The sequence below is a fragment of the Bos indicus genome, chromosome 25, assembly GCF_029378745.1.
Source record: "Bos indicus isolate NIAB-ARS_2022 breed Sahiwal x Tharparkar chromosome 25, NIAB-ARS_B.indTharparkar_mat_pri_1.0, whole genome shotgun sequence".
Classification (NCBI taxonomy): domain Eukaryota; kingdom Metazoa; phylum Chordata; class Mammalia; order Artiodactyla; family Bovidae; genus Bos; species Bos indicus.
The window spans coordinates 18015809-18034348 of NC_091784.1; the positions used below are offsets into that span (position 1 = coordinate 18015809).

General features: G+C 42.1%; 1 protein-coding gene across 3 annotated transcripts in view; it reads right to left on the reverse strand.

The window, feature by feature from the left end:
- The window catches only part of TMC7 (transmembrane channel like 7), a 62628-nt gene that overhangs the window by 19455 nt on the left and 24633 nt on the right, over positions 1 to 18540 (reverse strand). For all 3 annotated transcript variants that reach the window (XM_019987921.2, XM_019987920.2, XM_070779726.1), the window contains exons 5-12: positions 18431 to 18513; positions 11812 to 11957; positions 8448 to 8595; positions 7044 to 7217; positions 5797 to 5954; positions 2907 to 3024; positions 2499 to 2596; positions 359 to 545 (exon numbers count right to left, since the gene is read on the reverse strand). In XM_019987921.2, the coding sequence (XP_019843480.2) occupies positions 359 to 545; positions 2499 to 2596; positions 2907 to 3024; positions 5797 to 5954; positions 7044 to 7217; positions 8448 to 8595; positions 11812 to 11957; positions 18431 to 18513 (1112 nt within the window). The remainder of the gene's footprint in view (positions 1 to 358; positions 546 to 2498; positions 2597 to 2906; positions 3025 to 5796; positions 5955 to 7043; positions 7218 to 8447; positions 8596 to 11811; positions 11958 to 18430; positions 18514 to 18540) is intronic.

The following is an 18540-nucleotide window of genomic DNA, read 5'->3' on the forward strand; positions in this document are numbered from 1 at the left end:
AAAATCACCAAAATGAACCACTGTAGATGCTTACTCCTTGGAAGGAAAGTTATGACCAACCTAGATAGCATATTGAAAAGCAGAGATATTACTTTGGCAACTCAACTCTTAGCTACATACAAAAACATTTAAACCATAGGAGCAAGACCATTCTTCAACTCTCAAAATGATAAAAATGTGAAAACCCATTCAAAGTTTTTTTTTTTTTCACAATAAAAAAAATACATATATCAAATAAGGGATGCAATTGTGATACATCTGATGGGATCTGGGTGGGCTCCAGGCATGTGTGTGCTGAATGTCCTGCAAGATCAAGAATGGTCCGGGTTATCGACCCCTCAACCCCACCTCTCCTTACCTCTTTCACGTAAAAGATGATAATGAACTTTAAGGTTGCAATTGCAGGAAGAAGGGGTGAGAAAAAGGCTCCGATCCAGCAAATGGTTTGCCCGTAAACAATCCCCAGAACATTATCAGGGATGGCAAACTCCTGCTCTCCCCAGCACTGAAAAAGCTTCCAGGAGGAACAGTAGGTCACCAGGATCCTGCAAACAAACAGGACAGCTTACCGCCTGGACTACCAGGGTCGGCCGAGGCACAGAACCACATCCACACAATTAGGGCTGTTTCCATGCATACTTCTCATGCAAACTGTTCGTCATATGTCTAGAAGATGCAACATACAGTGAACTCTGGAGTCATTAAGACTAGGGTACAAGTCTCAGATCTATAGTTTACCAGCCAACTAACATTAGACAAGGCTCATTTTTCTCATCTGAAACATAGGGGGATTATAACACAGCTTACTGCACTGCATAGACAGTAAATGACCTGCAGTCTCTGTGTGCTGGCGTGCCACTCAATTCAAAAAGTACAGCGCTATCGTTCATCCACACAGATAATGGCTTACGAGGGACCTATTGCCCTGTATGCCACTCCTGGAATCCTAGAAGCTTCCTACAGAAACCCTAGGACCAGGGGCCTGAGATAAATACACACAGCTATTCACTGTAGCATTATCACATATTAGCAAAAATACTGGGTAACAACCCAAGTGCCCATCAGCAGGGGCTTCATCATCAAATTAGAAGCAATGTGTACAGCAGACTATTACACAGTCTTTAAAACATCTTTAAAACATATGAGGAAAATATATGTGTCCTGACATGTAAAGTCATGGTATTTTGCTTGTGTAGGGGAAAAAGCAAGCTGTGCTGCTACTGCTAAGGCACTTCAGTCGTGTCCGACTCTGTGTGACCCCATAGACGGCAGCCCAACAGGCTGCCCCGTCCCTGGGATTCTCCAGGCAAGAACACTGAGTGGGTTGCCATTTCCTTCTCCAACGCATGAAAGTGAAAAGTGAAAGTGAAGTCGCTCAGTCGTGTCTGACCCTCAGCGACCCCATGGACTGCAGCCTTCCAGGCTCCTCCCGTCCATAGGATTTTCCAGGCAGGAGTACTGGAGTGGGGTGCCATTGCCTTCTCCGAAGCAAGCTGTGGACCCACGTAGATGTAACATGATCCCGTTTGTGGGCGAGAAAAGGACACTTTCAGCAAGACTGTGTGTTTACTTACATGTGTATTTATGCAAATATGCTTTTGTTTTCTTTTTAAGGATGGCTGGATCTACCCGCAGATGTTAACAATGGCCACCTCCGAGGAGTGGGGTGGGTCTGGGGAATTAGGGGTAAGGTAACAAGAGGGCTCTCACTATTCTCAGAATTTCTATATTTATTTAAATATTTAAAAACTGTAATATAAACATTCACATCATATTTGTGTAATTTTTTTAAAAGGACAGTTTCTTTTTTAATGTTTACTTTTATGGGTTTATTGAACTTCTGGCATATGCCAGGAGACTTTGTACATGTGAGTAAAGAAGAATTTGTACATGTGATTAAGTGAACAGTTTCACTTAAGACTCAAGAAGATGCTGAGAAAAAAAAATTTTAATGATGGCATAGTAATGACAGTCCTGATGGTGACAGTTAATGTTTTGTTGAGTTTTGTGGCATGGAGTGTTCTTAGTACTTTTATCTGCATTTTGTCATTTAATCTTCACCAAAGGGGTATGAGATGGGTACTGCCAGTATTCCCATTTCATAGGTAGGAAAACAGGCACAGAGCTTAAGTAATTTGCCCAAGGTCATGTGATGAGGAAATGGGCAGTGCTGGGCTTGAACACAGATTAGGAAATGCAGTGTCCACTGCAGCCTGGAGGACCTCCACTAACAGGGCCCGTGGCTGTGACATGGCAAGAAGTCACCCCGAGGGCATCCCCCAGAAAGCAGCCTCATTTCTGCTCTTTGTGCTGCCTTTCAATGGGGCGCATAATGGACTCAGGATGATGGCCTGGAGCTGTCTGAAAGGCGCCAGTGGTTGTCAAGTGGTTTCCAGGATGTGGAATCATCCAGTACTTAGTGAAGAGCAGCTGTGATGGGGACCTGTTGGGGAGGATGAGGGGTCAGGGGAGATAAGAAGGGTACCCCTCACACTTACTTTCTAGGAAAATCCACAAAAAGTGTCACAGCCAGGATGATGATGAGGTCAAAGATCATCAGCTTGTACATTTCCTGCCCAACTTGGGTCTCCCAGCACTGAAACCAAGAGAGAAATAAGCCTGACTTGGAGCAGCAAAAGCCAGGTTCTACTGAGGTCATTTCCAGCCCCCGATCCTGTGCCTCTGGAGGCCACCAGTCAACACTCCCCTGAGCTCCAGCACAGACTTGGGTTTTCAAACCCTTAGGAGTTCCTGGTGTGACAGATTCAGCTACAGAGCAAGAAAGAGGATCACCTGGGATTCACACCCTTGGCTCCACGGGCTGTTCTCTCGACCTTAATGCTACCGCGCCCCCCCGCCCCCGCCAAATGACCCACCTCGTAGGACGCCCTTCCCCCCAGCCTCACCGGGTAGAGTTTCTGGTTGTAGCCACAGAGCTCACACAAGTAGTTGTCACAGGATGTAATCTTGGAGCCCAGGGTGAACACCAGCACACAGATGGTGGCCAGCCGCATGAAGACGCACCTGCGGGGGAGAGGGGAGGCGGGGAACATGGGATGAGAAGGGCTTGGGGCAAGCTGGCCCCTCGGAACAGGGCTGGGTGCAGAGAAGTGGCCTTTCTTAACAGCAAACCCACAGGTGGGCACCGGGCTTCAGTTTGGGATGATGAGCAGGTTCTGGAAACGGCAGCAGTGATGGTAGTACAACACTGAGTAAGTACTTTGTGCCACTGAATTACACACTTACAAGTGGCTAGGATGGTAACTTTCATGTTATATATATATTTTATCACATTTTTTTAAATGCAAAAGAAAAAAAAATATCAGAAAGCTGGGAAGTCCTGAGTCCATGACGATGTAGCCATGCTCAGAACAACTCCTGAAAAGAACTAACTGAATTTTCTAAGTATCAGTTTTGAGAGATGGCTTAGGATATATTGAGAAGTGGGAAAAAAAAATACATGGCAGAGTCTCAGGTAGAAACAATCCTATTTTTAAAAGAAAACAAAACGTGTGAATATTGGCATGAACAACAGGAACCATGTAGATAAGGGCTGCTGGGGGGAAGTGGATTCAAGACAGGAGGGCAGAGGGCTCGTTTTCTACGAAGATGGTTCATTTATTGTTTGGTTTATAATTTTTAAAAATTAAATGAAATAGAAACATTAAAAGTGTGTGAGTTGGCGGGCAAACCTATACCATCCATCTGATATTCTGTGCTCCTGGGAGATGTGAGTACCCAGCATTGCCAGGGAGGCTTCCATAACTCAAAACTCATTTGGAATCTAACTAAAAAGTCTGAATCCACAGTCATTATTGGTGATGAGGGGATATAGAAAAACAAAAGACACAAACAGCAACAATGATCTAAATCCAAATAAAGAACATTATATAAGACAAATGCCCCAGCTTCTCTCACAAACCAATGGCATAACACAAGGGAAGGGGGATTTTTGAAAGGACAAAAGGGATTTAAGAAACATTAACAACCCAAACCAGCAGGGGGCCTTTCTCTGGATCTTGATTTGAACAAACCAAGACCAACCAATCACAGAAAGCTCTCTGCAGCTCCACCAGGGACCTGACAATTCTATGAGGCATGATGATGGCTATGTTTAAAAAGAAAAGTTCCTGTCACTTTAGAGATACACTGAGCTTTTACAGGTGAAACATGTTGCCTGAAATTTGCTTAAAATATTCCACCAGAGTAGGGGAACCGCATGAAAGAAGACTAGCAAAATGTTTACCGCAGCACTGTTTATAATAGCCAGGACATGGAAGCAACCTAGATGTCCATCAGCAGATGAATGGATAAGAAAGCTGTGGCACATATACACAATGGAGTATTACTCAGCCATTAAAAAGAATACATTTGAATCAGTTCTAATGAGGTGGATGAAACTGGAGCCTATTATACAGAGTGAAGTAAGCCAGAAAGAAAAACACCAATACAGTATACTAACGCATATATATGGAATTTAGAAAGACGGTAACAATAACCCTGTATACGAGACAGCAAAAGAGACACTGATGTATAGAACAGTCTTTTGGACTCTGTGGGAGAGGGAGAGGGTGGGATGATTTGGGAGGATGGCATTGAAACATGTATATTATCATATGTGAAACGAATCGCCAGTCCAGGTTCGATGCATGATTCAGGATGCTCGGGGCTGGTGCACTGGGATGACCCAGAGGGATGGGATGGGGAGGGAGGTGGGAGGGGGGTTCAGGATGGGGAACACACGTACACCCGTGGCAGATTCATGTCAATGTATGTCAAAACCAATACAATATTGTAAAGTAATTAGCCTCCAATTAAAATAAACAAATTTATATTAAAAAAAATTTTTTTAAAGACTAGAAAAATGTTGGTAAATAGTTGAAACTAAGTGATGGACACACATAGGGGGTCACCATACTTTCCTATTTGAAAATTTCCAAAAAAAAAAAACCTTTTTTTTAAAAGATGCAAATACCACCTGAGGCATTTGAGAAGCAGAAAGAAAACGTTCCAGTTTCATACAGCCCCCACCTGGTCCTCCTTAACTCATGTGTGTTAACTTGGGTCCAGCTTTACCTTTGGCATTTTTTTTTTATGAAACTGAATATTTTTCAGTATGAGAAGAGAGATTACAACAAATTCTAAAAAGGCAACAGTAGCACACACAGTCGGTATCTGGGCCACATTTTTCTCAGCATTCACTCCAGCAAAAGTCTCAGGTTCCTACTGCAAGTTCCTAGTGTAACTCTCTTCCCAAGGCCCACGCGCTGGGGCCATGGGATGGAACTTGTGGGGGAGTTAATGCCCTTGGGACTCGGCCACTCTTAGGCAGGGGAGGGTGAACATTTGTTGAAGGACAAACACTCTACTGAGTGGGAAAACCCTAAGATATTTTCCATGCAAACTCCCTGAGCTGTCCCGCAGAACCGAGCCCCAGTTACAACTTCCCAAACAGCATACCCTTTATTAGCTGCCTTCCCTTCTCTCCCACTTCCTCACTCTCCTGCTGGCATACACGTGTCCTTCTAACATCTCCAGAGCAGCATTCCTCCAAGGACCCACCCTATGCCCTCAGCTGTCAGGGTGCTAATACATGACTGAAAATACACCGCAGCCGAGTAGACACTTAAGAGATTTCTCTGCATGTGAAAACTCTGAGTCATTTGTGGAGACTATCTGAAGGCTGAAGAGGATTTCTGACCCAGCAGGGAAAAAGGTACCACAATTGATTAGCAATGTCTGCTGTGGGCAGGGGAGGTGACAAGTGGTGACCTGTTTGCCATGCCTAGGCATTACCTAAGGATTGTCAGCCGGATCTCAAAACCTGGGGAATAATCCTCATAGTGGATGATCTTGGCAAAGATTATCGGGGTGATAAAATTGGCCAGCGTGATCACAATAGAAGGCAGGTACAGAATCAAGAGGTTCTCTCCAAAAACCATCTTGTCAATTTCCTATGAAGATAACAAAACTGGTCAGGAGTATAATAAATTGCATCACAAATGAATTGACCTTAAGAGAACACAACTATACATATGTCAAATCATCATGCTCAACACCTTAAACTCACACAGTGTTGAATGTTAATTATATCTCATTAAACTGTAAGGGGGAAAAACACCCAAACACATTCAGCAAATGAAACAAAACATTTTTTCATTCAACATGGCACCTAAAACTAAGCAATCTTCTCCCTTGGGTGTTCAAACAGAGGAACCATGATCTAGTACCATACTGAAAGAAAAACAAGCTCTACTGGATTTATTAAGGTGAAATATTAAAAAACCCATGCATTCTGGATCAACGGGTAATTTACAGAATTTTCAAGGCTGTAATTTTATTTTTATTCCAGATAGCCATATATGTCATCGAAATTCTATTATGAAAGGAGAGAATGGCTATTCCAGGTCAATTAGTACTAATTGAACATGCTGTAAACTACCCATTGATACACAATCTGTCTCCCTAGGTAAATGGCTATCTATCTGACTAAATTTTGGCCAAAGGCATATAAGTAGAAGTTTTCCATGCAACCTCCATGTGCTGCCCCCCATCTCCTTTACTTCCTCCCCACTGGCTGGTGGGCTACCCTGTGCCATACAGGAGAAGGCCACATCCTAAGGAAGGCAGGGCTGTAAGATGGAAGGAACCTGGGCCCCTGATGGCTGATTTCATGAAGCAGAGCCACTAGACCAACTAGGATTTTTAAAACTACTGTTATTTTAGGTAAACTGAGTCCCCTTTACCTACTTACTAAAGTAGTACAGCTGGGGCTTAAATCCAGGCAGTCCAGCCTAGACGTGAATACTGTAAATTCCAGGAGGAGTAGGTACCCCAAACACACTATTTTGGATGCTTTTTTCCCTACTGAAAATAAAAAACTGGTTGGTTTGATCTTAGTTTTTTTGTCATATCAGCCAAATGTATATTCCCATATGTAAAACAGAATGATGACAGTATCTCCCTTGCAGGTTTGCAATACACTTAGCATACATAACGCCCTACCGGAGTAAAAGTTAAATTAACTTTCACGAAGCACTTACTTTTTTCATGTGTTCTTGAGAGAATATAGTCGCTTTGTAGATTGCATAAAAACATGCTGCTAAAACAGCCAGCACAATACAGTTCAAAAATAGTCTCAAAGAGTAAATTCGTATCGTTTCTTCCGAAGTCCTTTCTGCTATTTTTTGCCGTATTCTTTCCTCCTCCAGATCTGCCTGAGAACCAAAGAAAACTCATTTGTGAGCACTGGGATGAAAGGATATTTAGGGGTGGAAACTGTGACTCATCGTCATACCCTCCCTCTCGATCTTTACAGTTTCCTTTAATACTCATCTCCCCCAGGATACCCTCTCAGACCAAGCCCAACCAGTTTCCAAGTCTACTAAAAGCTTAAGTGAAGGCAGAACTTCCTATTAAGACTGCAATTCCACTTTGCACTATATGTGAAAACTGAACTATAACCCATTCAGGACATTATCTAATGTAGTAATTATGTAGTAGGCATTGTGGGGCTTTCCTGGTGGCTCAGCTGGCAAAGAATTCACCTGCAATGCAGGAGACCTTGGTTAAATTCCTGGGTCAGGAGGATCCCCTAGAGGAGAGCATGGCAACTCACTCCAGTATTCTTGTCTGGAATATTCCCATGGACAGAGAAGCCTGGTGGGCTTCAGGCCATGGGATCACATAGAGTCGGACACAATTGGGTGACTAAGCAGCACAGCAGGCATTATTTCTTTAAACAAATAATACACCTGGTTTGACTCCTTCCATCTCATGTTGTTAATCTTTTGATATCATCTGTCTCTCCTCCTTTTTGGGCAGGTTTGATAAAGATGATATTTGTTACTCCTTTTATCCTAATTAATTTGGAACTTCTGCATTTTCATATTCTCTGCATCCACCTTATCATCATAGCATTCTTAGTTCTATTTGTCCTGTTTTACGTTCTATTTCTCCTGGTTTATGACAGGTTCTCATCAAGTGGAAAATTAAGTACAAACCAACAAGGACCTGCTGTATAACACATGGAACTCTACTCAGTATTCTGTGATAATCTATATTAGAAAATAATCTAAAAGAGAATGGACATATGTAATAACTGAATCACACTGCCATACATCTGAAACTAACACAACTTGGTAAATCAACTATACTCCAACAACTTTTTTTTAAAAAAGAATCAGTTTTCTTCAACTAGGATTAAAATAAGTTTCCTAAATTAAAAAAAAAAAGTTCTGAGAAGGGAAGATACCATCTCTTTCCCCAGCTCCAGTTCACCAGCTTTATGCTTGGAGGTAAAGTGATCAACCTCAGGAAGTGGTTCTTCAAAACGCTCTTGAAAACCTCACAGGGGAAGGTACCTAAGCAGGACAGCCCGCCCCCCACTCGCTCCTCTGCAGGCTGCAACCCCAGCTCCCACCAAGAGAAAGCCGAGCAGCACTCACCCGGAGCTCATAGCGCAGGCTGCTGTGCTTCAGGTCCGCCATGCTGCGGTTGGTGATGCAGAAGTCCCAGCCGGCAAAGACCTTGTTGCAGTAACTCTGGAAGTGCTCCTCACTCCGGATCAGGTTGATTTTGAACCCTTCCACCGACCTGACCCCAAAACATGATTATCCATTTTATTACAACAACAAAACACAGGCCTGTGGATTGGCTTTGTCTAAAATTAAAAGGATATACACGTGACTGCATCTTCCACCGATTTTGACATGCATGGCCCAGCTCTGGACCATTCTAAATATGGAGCAGACAATCAGGCATCTCAGTGTTGAAAATTGGTCCCTTTATCCATTTCAATGACCTTGTTCCACAGCTGGAATATAATCCAAACTCAACACACTTTAGAGTCCTACATGATCCTGCATGGCACCATCTTTCCTCCCAGAGAGCCACTCTGCTGTAATGACAATAGCTTTTTTTCTTTTCCATAAACACCCAAACCTCTCCTGCAGCCTCAGGGCCTCTGCACTTGCAGTTCTCTCTGCCCTCCCCTCTTCCTATGGCTGCCTTCTTATTCCCTGGGGTTTCACTCAAATATCCCTGTATTCCATAGATTCTCCCACTATCCCATCTAAAGTTGTGGTTTCCGACTTCAAGTCAGTCTCTTTACTTTCCCTAACAGCAATAACCTAACCTACAATCATGTTATTTAACGTGTTCACTGTGTTTGTAAGTCCTTATCCTGACTAAATTTTAAATTCCTTGACAAGTACCCTGGCTGTCTTGCTACCTTTATATCCAGAGGGCCTGGATATAATTATAGCCACTATCCATCTGATGAATAAATGTATGAATAAATGACTTAAACAGTAAAATAACCAAATATTTAGTGAGCACCTGCTTAAGTCAGACACAACTCTGTTGCACAAGTTCATAATCAATACTCATTCAAATGCTTTTCTGGAAAACATACTCTGGCACTTGACATAGCAATAAATACATCAAATGCCACACACTCTGTAGACAAACCAGGGTATTTTTAGGATTCACTACTGAGTTGTGAACACAAATAGAAGTGGAAGGAATTATAGCAATCAGTCATTCTGCCAAAGGTTCATAGCAAGGCATTTATGTCAGAACCACCTGGGCTGCTTTTCCAGTGATTCCACATGGAAGCACTCCCAGGTGATTCCATATCCTGAGATTTTTAATTCAGTATGTCTCATGGAGGGTAGTGCATCCAGAATTATGCTATTCATAAAGCTCCATGGTGATTCTGAGGTCCCACTCCAGTTGAACTGGTCTGATTTAGACCAAACCTACATTTTACAGATGAGAAAACTAAGATCTAGAGAAGGGAAAAATTATTTCCTAGGTCCAGAGAGCTAGAGGCAGAACTGGGGCTAGTTGAGTGGTGATGATGATGGTGATAATGATTTTAACATCTACAAGGTGCCAAGCCCAGTGCTAAGTTCTTTACCTGCCCTGTTTCGGTTAATCCTCGCAACAACCCTTCTAGGTGTGCGCATCTCACAGATGAAGAAAATGAGGTCCAAAGAGGTGGAGTGACATTTGAACCTTGGTCTCTGGACCCCAAGTCCACCCTCTTCGCTAACCTATAGCACTTCCTCCCGCCTGGGGAGGCCGCTTCCCATGGGCGCCCTCTCTGCAGGCCTTACCGTTAGGTGAAAGAGCTCAGTCAAGACCTGCAGGTGGATTCACTGTTCAGCTAATAAAGCTTCTTCTTCAGGGCCCCTTTCAAGGCCCCGGAAGCACCTCTAGCAGCATGTTCATGAGGTCTTGTTTTTATTTTGTATAACATGCAAAAGATATTCCCATGCTCTTTGTCTTACAGAAGTTCCCTCCATACTGTCTACACAGAAGGTCCATAAAACTTGGGTCTGCCCCTACCACGAGCACAGACAGCAAAGCCAGAGCCCCACTCAACCAACATTTCTTTACCAAGCATCTTTACGCCCTCAAGAAGAGCAGAAATGACTGCTCTTTCCTGTCAGTACTGTCTGTCTGGTGGGGGATAGACACACATCAGTTCATTTTCATCTCATAGATTCTGACTCAGGACACAAGTACCTAGCTGGGCTCTGGGGTTTTCTCTGTGGTGGCGAACCCTGATCTCCATGGAGGACAAACTCAGACTCTAACAGCCTGGTCTCTTTTATATCTGTAATAAGGAGCTTCACAGCCCCATGGCTTACAGCACTGCCTGGCTCTTATAGGGACAATGAAGTGGGTAAGAGAGGTGTTCATCCAAGCTTCCCACTTGGGCTGGAGACAGTAAGCCATCCATCAGGAACGTGCGGTTCTCCTTCCATAGCGTAGCACAAGTGCTGGGAAGTGGCTGCCAGCCAAGGACAACAGTTCTCAGCCTCCCCTGCAGTGAGTTGTGGTCATGTGACTAAGCTATACTGACGGAATGACAGTGAAGTCCATTCCTCTCAGGCTGAGCCCAGAAACACCTTCCGTGTGATTCTCCTCCAAGGTCGTTTTCCCTTCCAGCCCTTAAGAGGAACAGCAAAGCCACACATGCAGACGACGGCTAAGCTTCAGTCAGCCTGAGCTCTGGCAGGACTGAGAAGGAGTCTTCTACACTAACCTGTGCCCATTAAGAACTCCATGTAAGGAAGTTCACGTATGACTTTCATCGTGTTGGGCCACTGTACTTTCGGGGACAGTTATTTGTTAAAGTAATTTAAAAATAATTAATATTCCTCATTTTTCTTGGAATTGACATCTCCCACTAAAATATCTGTCCACCATGGGAAATGCCACAATCACATATGACCCTAACCCACTGGCCACAACTGAAGGGTCAGGATTGGGCGCCTGAATGAAGCAGAGCCAATGAGTTCTTCAAAGGATTTCTGAGCTTGTGACCCTGGGACTCCACACAAGGAAGCTGCCACCAGCAGAATCAGAAATGCAGGAGCCCGTGCTTTGAGTTGTTTTGAATCCATCTTTGTCCTTCCTGTAATGTGGAGTTTCCTCTCTTCCTTGGTTCTCTCAGCCACTCAATCCCCCTTTATCCCAGTTGTCAGAGTTGGGATTCTGCCACTTGCAACCCAATAGAGACCTGTTAGCATACACACCAGATCAAAGACAATGCTGGGGGAATGTATTCAGTAGTGATTGACTGAAAACTCCAGGCTGCTACTCCAGCTCCCAATTGCTGCCTCCATTTCCTCCAGGTCTCCACAGCTGCCAGCACATTCACAAATCTTGTTTTCCATAAAGCCCACCCTTGGATTCTTCTCATCCTTTGGGCAATGGCTCTCAGAGTCCACAGACCTCCAAGAGACTCCAACCATCAACAGTAATTCAAAAAGAACAAAACGATAAGATAAACTGTACCTTTTCACTATCCAAACAAGGCTCAGAGCCAGGTAGGCAATTGTGCTTAACAAATAAGCCAGAGGCAGATCATAGGTGAAATTCTGAAATTTCACCCCATCAATGGTGTAATGTCCATAAAAGAGGTAGGTATCTTCCAGGAAACCCTGAAATAAAGCCAAGGGCATGGGGTCAGATTGCTGAACTGACTGCAGGAAACCAGTCTCCACCTCAAGGAATTCACATTCCAGTGTCATTGTTCATCCCTGAATTCCCAGAGACTGGAAAAATTCCAGATCTGTAGCAACATGGATACAACTAGAGATTATCAAACTAAGTGAAGTCAGAAAGTCAAATCCCATATGATATCACTTATATGTGGGAGTCTAAAATATGACACAAATAGAAACAGAATCATGAATATAGAGAACAAACTGGTGGTCAAAGATGAGGATGTTGGGAGTTAGCATATGTAAGCTTTTATATAAAAAATGGATAAACAAGCTCTGTGCTGTACAGTAGGAGTATATTATAAAAAAAAATAATGTACTGGACTTCCCTCGTGGTCCAGTTCTTAAGACTCCACACTTTCAACACAGGAGGCGTGGGTTCAATCCCTGGTCAGGGAACTAAGATCTCACATGCTATACAATGTGATTAAAAAAAAAGATATATATACACATATATACAAATATACATATAACTGAATCACTTTGCTGCACAGCAGTAATTAACAACACTGTAAATCAACTAATACTTCAACTTTAAAAAATTAATTTAAAAATTTAGACCAATTCAAAAAAAATTCCAGAAGTATACAGCTGCTCAATTAGGGTTTGGGAAATAAAGCACAGATAAAGTCTGAGCATTAAAAATACATAAGGGTACAATCCAAAAATGAAATTAAGGAAACAATCCCATATGCAATAACAGCAAAAATAATGACATCCTTAGAACAGATTAACAAATCAAGTATAAACCTTATGTTCTTAAAACCATAAAATATTGTTTTAAAAATTAAATAAGAACTAAGTAAATGGGAAAACATCCCTTGTTCATGGATCACGAGATCCATGCCAACATTCCCCAAACTGGTCTACATAATCAATACATCGCTATCGGAATCCCAGCTGACTTCTGTGAGAAACTGCTAAGATAATCCTAAAATTCATATAGAATTGCAGGGGTCTCAGAATACCAAAATAATCTTGAATAAGAAAAATAAAGTTGTTAAGACTGCTACTGCTACTGCTGCCACGTCGCTTCAGTCATGTCCGACCTGTGCGACCCCATAGACGGCAGCCCACTAGGCTCCCCTGTCCCTGGGATTCTCCAGGCAAGAATACTGGAGTGGGTTGCCATTTCCTTCTCCAGTTGTAAGACTAACACATCCCAATTTCAAAACTTACAACAAAACAACACTAACCAAAACAATGTGATATTAGTGTAAGAATAGATGTATAGGTAAATGGAATAGAACTGAGTCCAAAAATGAAACCCATACATCCACGGTCAACTGATTTTTGATAAGGGCAAAAAGAAACAGTGCTGAGATAACTGGACATGCACGCATGCTCAGTTGCTCAGTCGTGTCCAACTCTTTGCAATCTGCCAGGTTCCTCTCTGGATAGCCACATGCAAAAAATAAAATAAAGCTGAGCCCCTGCTGCTGCTGCTGCTGCTGCTAAGTTGCTTCAGTCGTGTCCGACTCTGTGCGACCCCATAGACAGCAGCCCACCAGGCTCCCCCGTCCCTGGGATTCCCCAGGCAAGAACACTGGGGTGGGTTGCCACTTCCTTCTCCAATGCATGAAAGTGAAAAGTGAAAGTGAAGTCGCTTAGTCGTGTCTGACCCTCAGCAACCCAACGGACTGCAGCCTTCCAGCCTCCTCCATCCATAGGATTTTCCAGGCAAGAGTACTGGAGTGGGGTGCCATTGCCTTCTCTGAGCCCCTACCTTACCCTATATGTAAATTTTAACCTAAAATAGACTGCAGGCCTAAATGTAAAAACTAAAGCTATAAAACTCTTAGAAGAGGATAGAGAGTTAAATCCGCATGATTTTGAATCTGGCAATGGATTATTAGATATGACACCAAAAGCACAAGCAATAACAGAAAAAAGAAACTGGACTTCATAAAAAATAAAAACTTTTGTGCTTCTAAGGACACTATCAAGAAAGTGAGAAGACAATCCAGAGAAGGGGAGAAAATATTTATAAATCATATACATGATAAAGTATTTGTATCTATAATATTTGGAGAAGGAAATGGCAACCCACTCCAGTATTCTTGCCTGGCAAGTTCTTTGGACAGAGGAGCCTGGAGGGCTACAGTCCATGGGGTGGCAAAGAGTCAGCCATGACTGAGTGACTGAGCACAGCACATGTAGAATATTGAAAAAAAACTCTTATAACTCAACAATAGAAACACAGATAATCCAATTAACACTAAAAAGAGAATCCAAACAGACATTTATTCTAAGAAGATACACAAAAGACCAATAAGCACATGATCAACACTATTCATTAGAGAAATGCAAATCAAACCACAAAGAAATTCCACCCCACAAACTAGGGTGACTATAATCAAAAGGCCAGGTAACAGTGAGTACTGGCAAGGATGTAGTAGATACATCAGAAGACTTATTCAGTGCTAGTGAAGATGGAAAGCATACAGCCACTGTGGAAAAGTTTGGTAGTCCCTCAAAAAGTTAAACATCTGACCTGGTGATTTCCACTCCTCAAAGAAGTGAAAAGATATATGCACACAAAATCTCGAACATGAATATTTTTAGCATCACATAATAGGAGAAGGCAATGGCAACTCAGTCCAGTACTCTTGCCTGGAAAATGCCATGGACGGAGGAGCCTGGTAGGCTGCAGTCCATGGGGTCTCACAGAGTCAGACACGACTGAAGCGACTTAGCAGCAGCATTCATAACAGACAAAAGGTGAAAACCATCCCGATGTCCATGATGACTGTATAAACAAAACGCAGTATTTCCACACAATGTGCTCTTACTTGGCCACAAGGAATCAAAGACTGACAGATGCTCCAACATGCATGAACCTTAAAAATTTGCCAAGAAGTTAGAGACAAAAGATCTTATATTATACGATTCCACTTACAAGAAATGTCATGAATAAGCATTTCATAGAGACAGAAAGTAGATTAGTGGTTGCTTAGCATTGATTAGCGGAATTGGTAGGTGAGAATGGGTACAGGTTTCTTTTTGAGGTGATAAAAATATTTTAAAATTGATTGTGGCAATGGCTGCATAACTCTATGAATATACTAAAAACCACTGAATTGTACACTTTAAATTGGTGAATTGTACAATATGTGACTTGTACCTCAATAAAGCTATTATCAGAGAAAAATAAAACAAAACAACACCCCACCTCGAAGCCCAAAGGAACCCTATGAGAAAATACAGCAGAGAAAAGTCCATGACTCTTACTGTGGGAATAAATGAGTTCACCTCAGACTCCTCCCTGAATAGCAGGGGTAGCCCATCCTAGGAGAGTGCAGAAGGAAACATACAGAGAACAGAAATAGTATACGCAGCAACTAGATGTTCACTACAGTATTGTTTAGAAAGGGGAAGATGGAAACAATCTGAATGTTCATCAATCAGAGACTGGCTAGATCATGAAAAATCCATATTGTAGAATATTAAGAAGCCCATATAAGTGCATAAGAAAGGTCGAGAAAGCAATGAACCATGGTGTGAAGGGATTAGTGGTCTCTGGGAAGAAGTAATTTTATTTTTCACTCATTAAGTCTTATATTTCTTATGAAAACCATGTATTCTTATACTGAATAGTTCAGTAAATTTTTAATAGGAAAATAAAAGATGTAGAAACACAAGACTCCATCTTTTTTTTGTAACTCTGAGGCACACAGGCCATAAAAACTTGCCCAAGTACACAAAGCCTGTCTTTATTGCCCTGGGTTGGTATCAGGACTGTCCTCAATCAAGTAGCGTAACAGGACAAAGGTCCACTGGGCCCGGAAAATAATTTCTCTGGTGTGATCATGAGCTTGGCTCAATTGTTTTCAGCAAAGACAAGCCACTGCTTAATCTCTGTGGCCAGCTCCCTCCTGGGCCTATTTAAATTTAAATTTACATGTGACACGATAAAGGTTACTAGCTAAAACTACTGTAGTCATCATATAATAATATATAAATGTATCCAAAGGTTGTACATTCTCAAGTGCATACAACACTATGTCAATCAGATCTTAATTTTTAAAACACACACACAATAGATGTAAGAATGCTACTTACTTGCTATGTTGAAAACTGCGTTTTTTAGTGACTAAATGTGACAGGCATACTCTACTACATTAGTGAAGATTTTAAAACCACAGGACAAAAGATGGTTGTCAAAGTGCTACATGCTCAATATGTTCAGAATACTTTTATTTTAGTCAACGCAGGGGATGTCAATTCTGTAATGCGTGTAGAAAACTTTTTAAAAGTCAGTGTGAGAGAAGTTTGTAAGACTGCTACAGACTTGCAACACACATGGAGAAATGAATCCCAGTATTTCCACGAGTGGACGTGACAGTCGTTTTGTAATACATATAGAAATGTTAAAAAACACTTATAAGAAATATGTTAAAGTAGCATGTGCTTACTACATAGAAAATCCTGTAGCACGAGTGGATGCTCTGCTCATTCCATAAACACGAACAGAAGTGTTTAAAAACACATGGAAACTATGTGTAAGTGTGCTACTCGCTTGCATAGTGAGAACAGTGACATCACAGGGAATGTATGTGATGGCCATTCTGTAATGTGTGTAGAATGGTTTTTAAAACACCTATTGAAAACAAATACATTGCAATTGAAATGAACAATAAAATTGAATTAAAATTCAATTTCTTGGTCACAGTAGCCACGTAACTCAAGTACTTAAGAGTTAGTGGCTGTTGAATTTCACAGCATAGATTCAGAACCTTCTCATGGCTATAGAAACTTCATTCTTTGGGGCAGGGCTATTTTTCATCATGCGTAATTTACTGAGCATTTATGATCAAGTGCATCTAAGTCTCCTATCAAGTCTTTTCTATGATGAAGATGATCATGGTGTGCGGAGCTCCACAAGGAGAAACTTCTCTTGTGGGATATGAGCAAACCAAATGGGGTTAACCGCAGTTCTGGGATGTGATCTCACCCGCATTTACCCCAGGTGAGTCACTGACTTGCCTCTCTCTTTGTATAGTTTGCAAGTTTCAGCTTTCCAATTTGCACAGTGGACGTTTTAACACCCACCTGACAATTCCTCTCAGTTGTTCTAAGGAGAACATGAAAGCAGAGATGTAAGAACCACGTTTTCAAAATTGAACGCAGTGGGCAAATGCGAAGCTTTCTATTTGTTAATTTAGAAATGTTTGATGACATGGCATTTTATACCAGTAACCTTCTGAAAGACATTTTAATATAGTTGTGCTTTCCATGGGGTCGCAAAAGACACGACAATTATATATTGTCCACTTAGTGACTAAACAACAGTTTTTAAAAACAGGTAAAGGAGTGGTTCTGAACCTGGGGCAATTCTGTGCCCCAGGACACATCTGGCAATGTCTGGAGGCATGTCTGGTTGTCACAGCTGTAGGGCTGCTACTGGCACTGAGTGGAGGGAAGGCAGGATGCTGTAATGCCCCCCAGGGCACAGGACAAGCCTGTAATACAGGAGTATCAGGTAAGGCTTGAGAAACCCTCATCCAGAAGGCAGAGACAGCCACTTCTCATGGGCACTCTAATTTGCTGAAAAAAAAAATGGGATTAAAAAAATGAAAGCACACACAAAAAATCATTTTTTAGAGTCAAGAATAAAAAGAAAAGAAAACCTTTGGAACTATCATAGGAAGGATGACATTAATTCCATTTCAGAGCATCAGAGTTAACATGGGATTAACAGTCTTTCAGGGCTTCCCTAGTAGTTCAGCTGGTAAAGAATCTGCCTGCAATGCAGGAGACCTGGGTTTGATCCCTGGGTTGGGAAGATTCCCTGGAGGAGGGCATGGCAACCCACTCCAGTACTCGTGCCTGGAGAATCCCCATGGACAGAGAAGCCTGGCGGGCTACAGTTCATAGGGTCACAAAGAGTCGGACACAACTGAGCGACTAAGCACACATCACAACAGTCTTTTAAGAGATTCCATGGAACGTGTATGCGTGTGCACAGTTGTGTGTGTGCGTGCATGTATGTTGTACACGTGTGCGCCACAAATCCTTGTGTGTGTAATTTCTGGGGAGAAGAGTCATAGCTTTCATCCAGGTGGTCTAGGACTACAAAATCTTAAGGGTTTTCAATGTCAGAGAAGTTAAACACATTCTATCTGGGTTTATATTCACTGAAGCTTCCGTCTATGGGGGATCTCAGATTTTGTTACAGGTCAATAAGAAGGCGGCAGGCATTAGGCAAAAGCCAAGGGCTGAAAATGACAAAGCACTTTTCCTGAATATCTAAGCAGGGGTGGATGAACATCATCCTCGCCAAGAAGGTCACTGCAAATACTGTTTTTTCAACCAGTACTTGTGTCAACACTCATGTTTGACTCTCACTGCAGACATTCAGAAACCTATTTCACTGAGGATCCAAATCCAGAATTATGTTAAATACTTACAGTGCCAGAAAGTAAGTCTATGACATAACTGTAAAAGTAAATGAGTCCAGAACTACTTATTGGATACACTGTGCATTGAATATCTGTAAAAAACAAAAACAAGAACATCA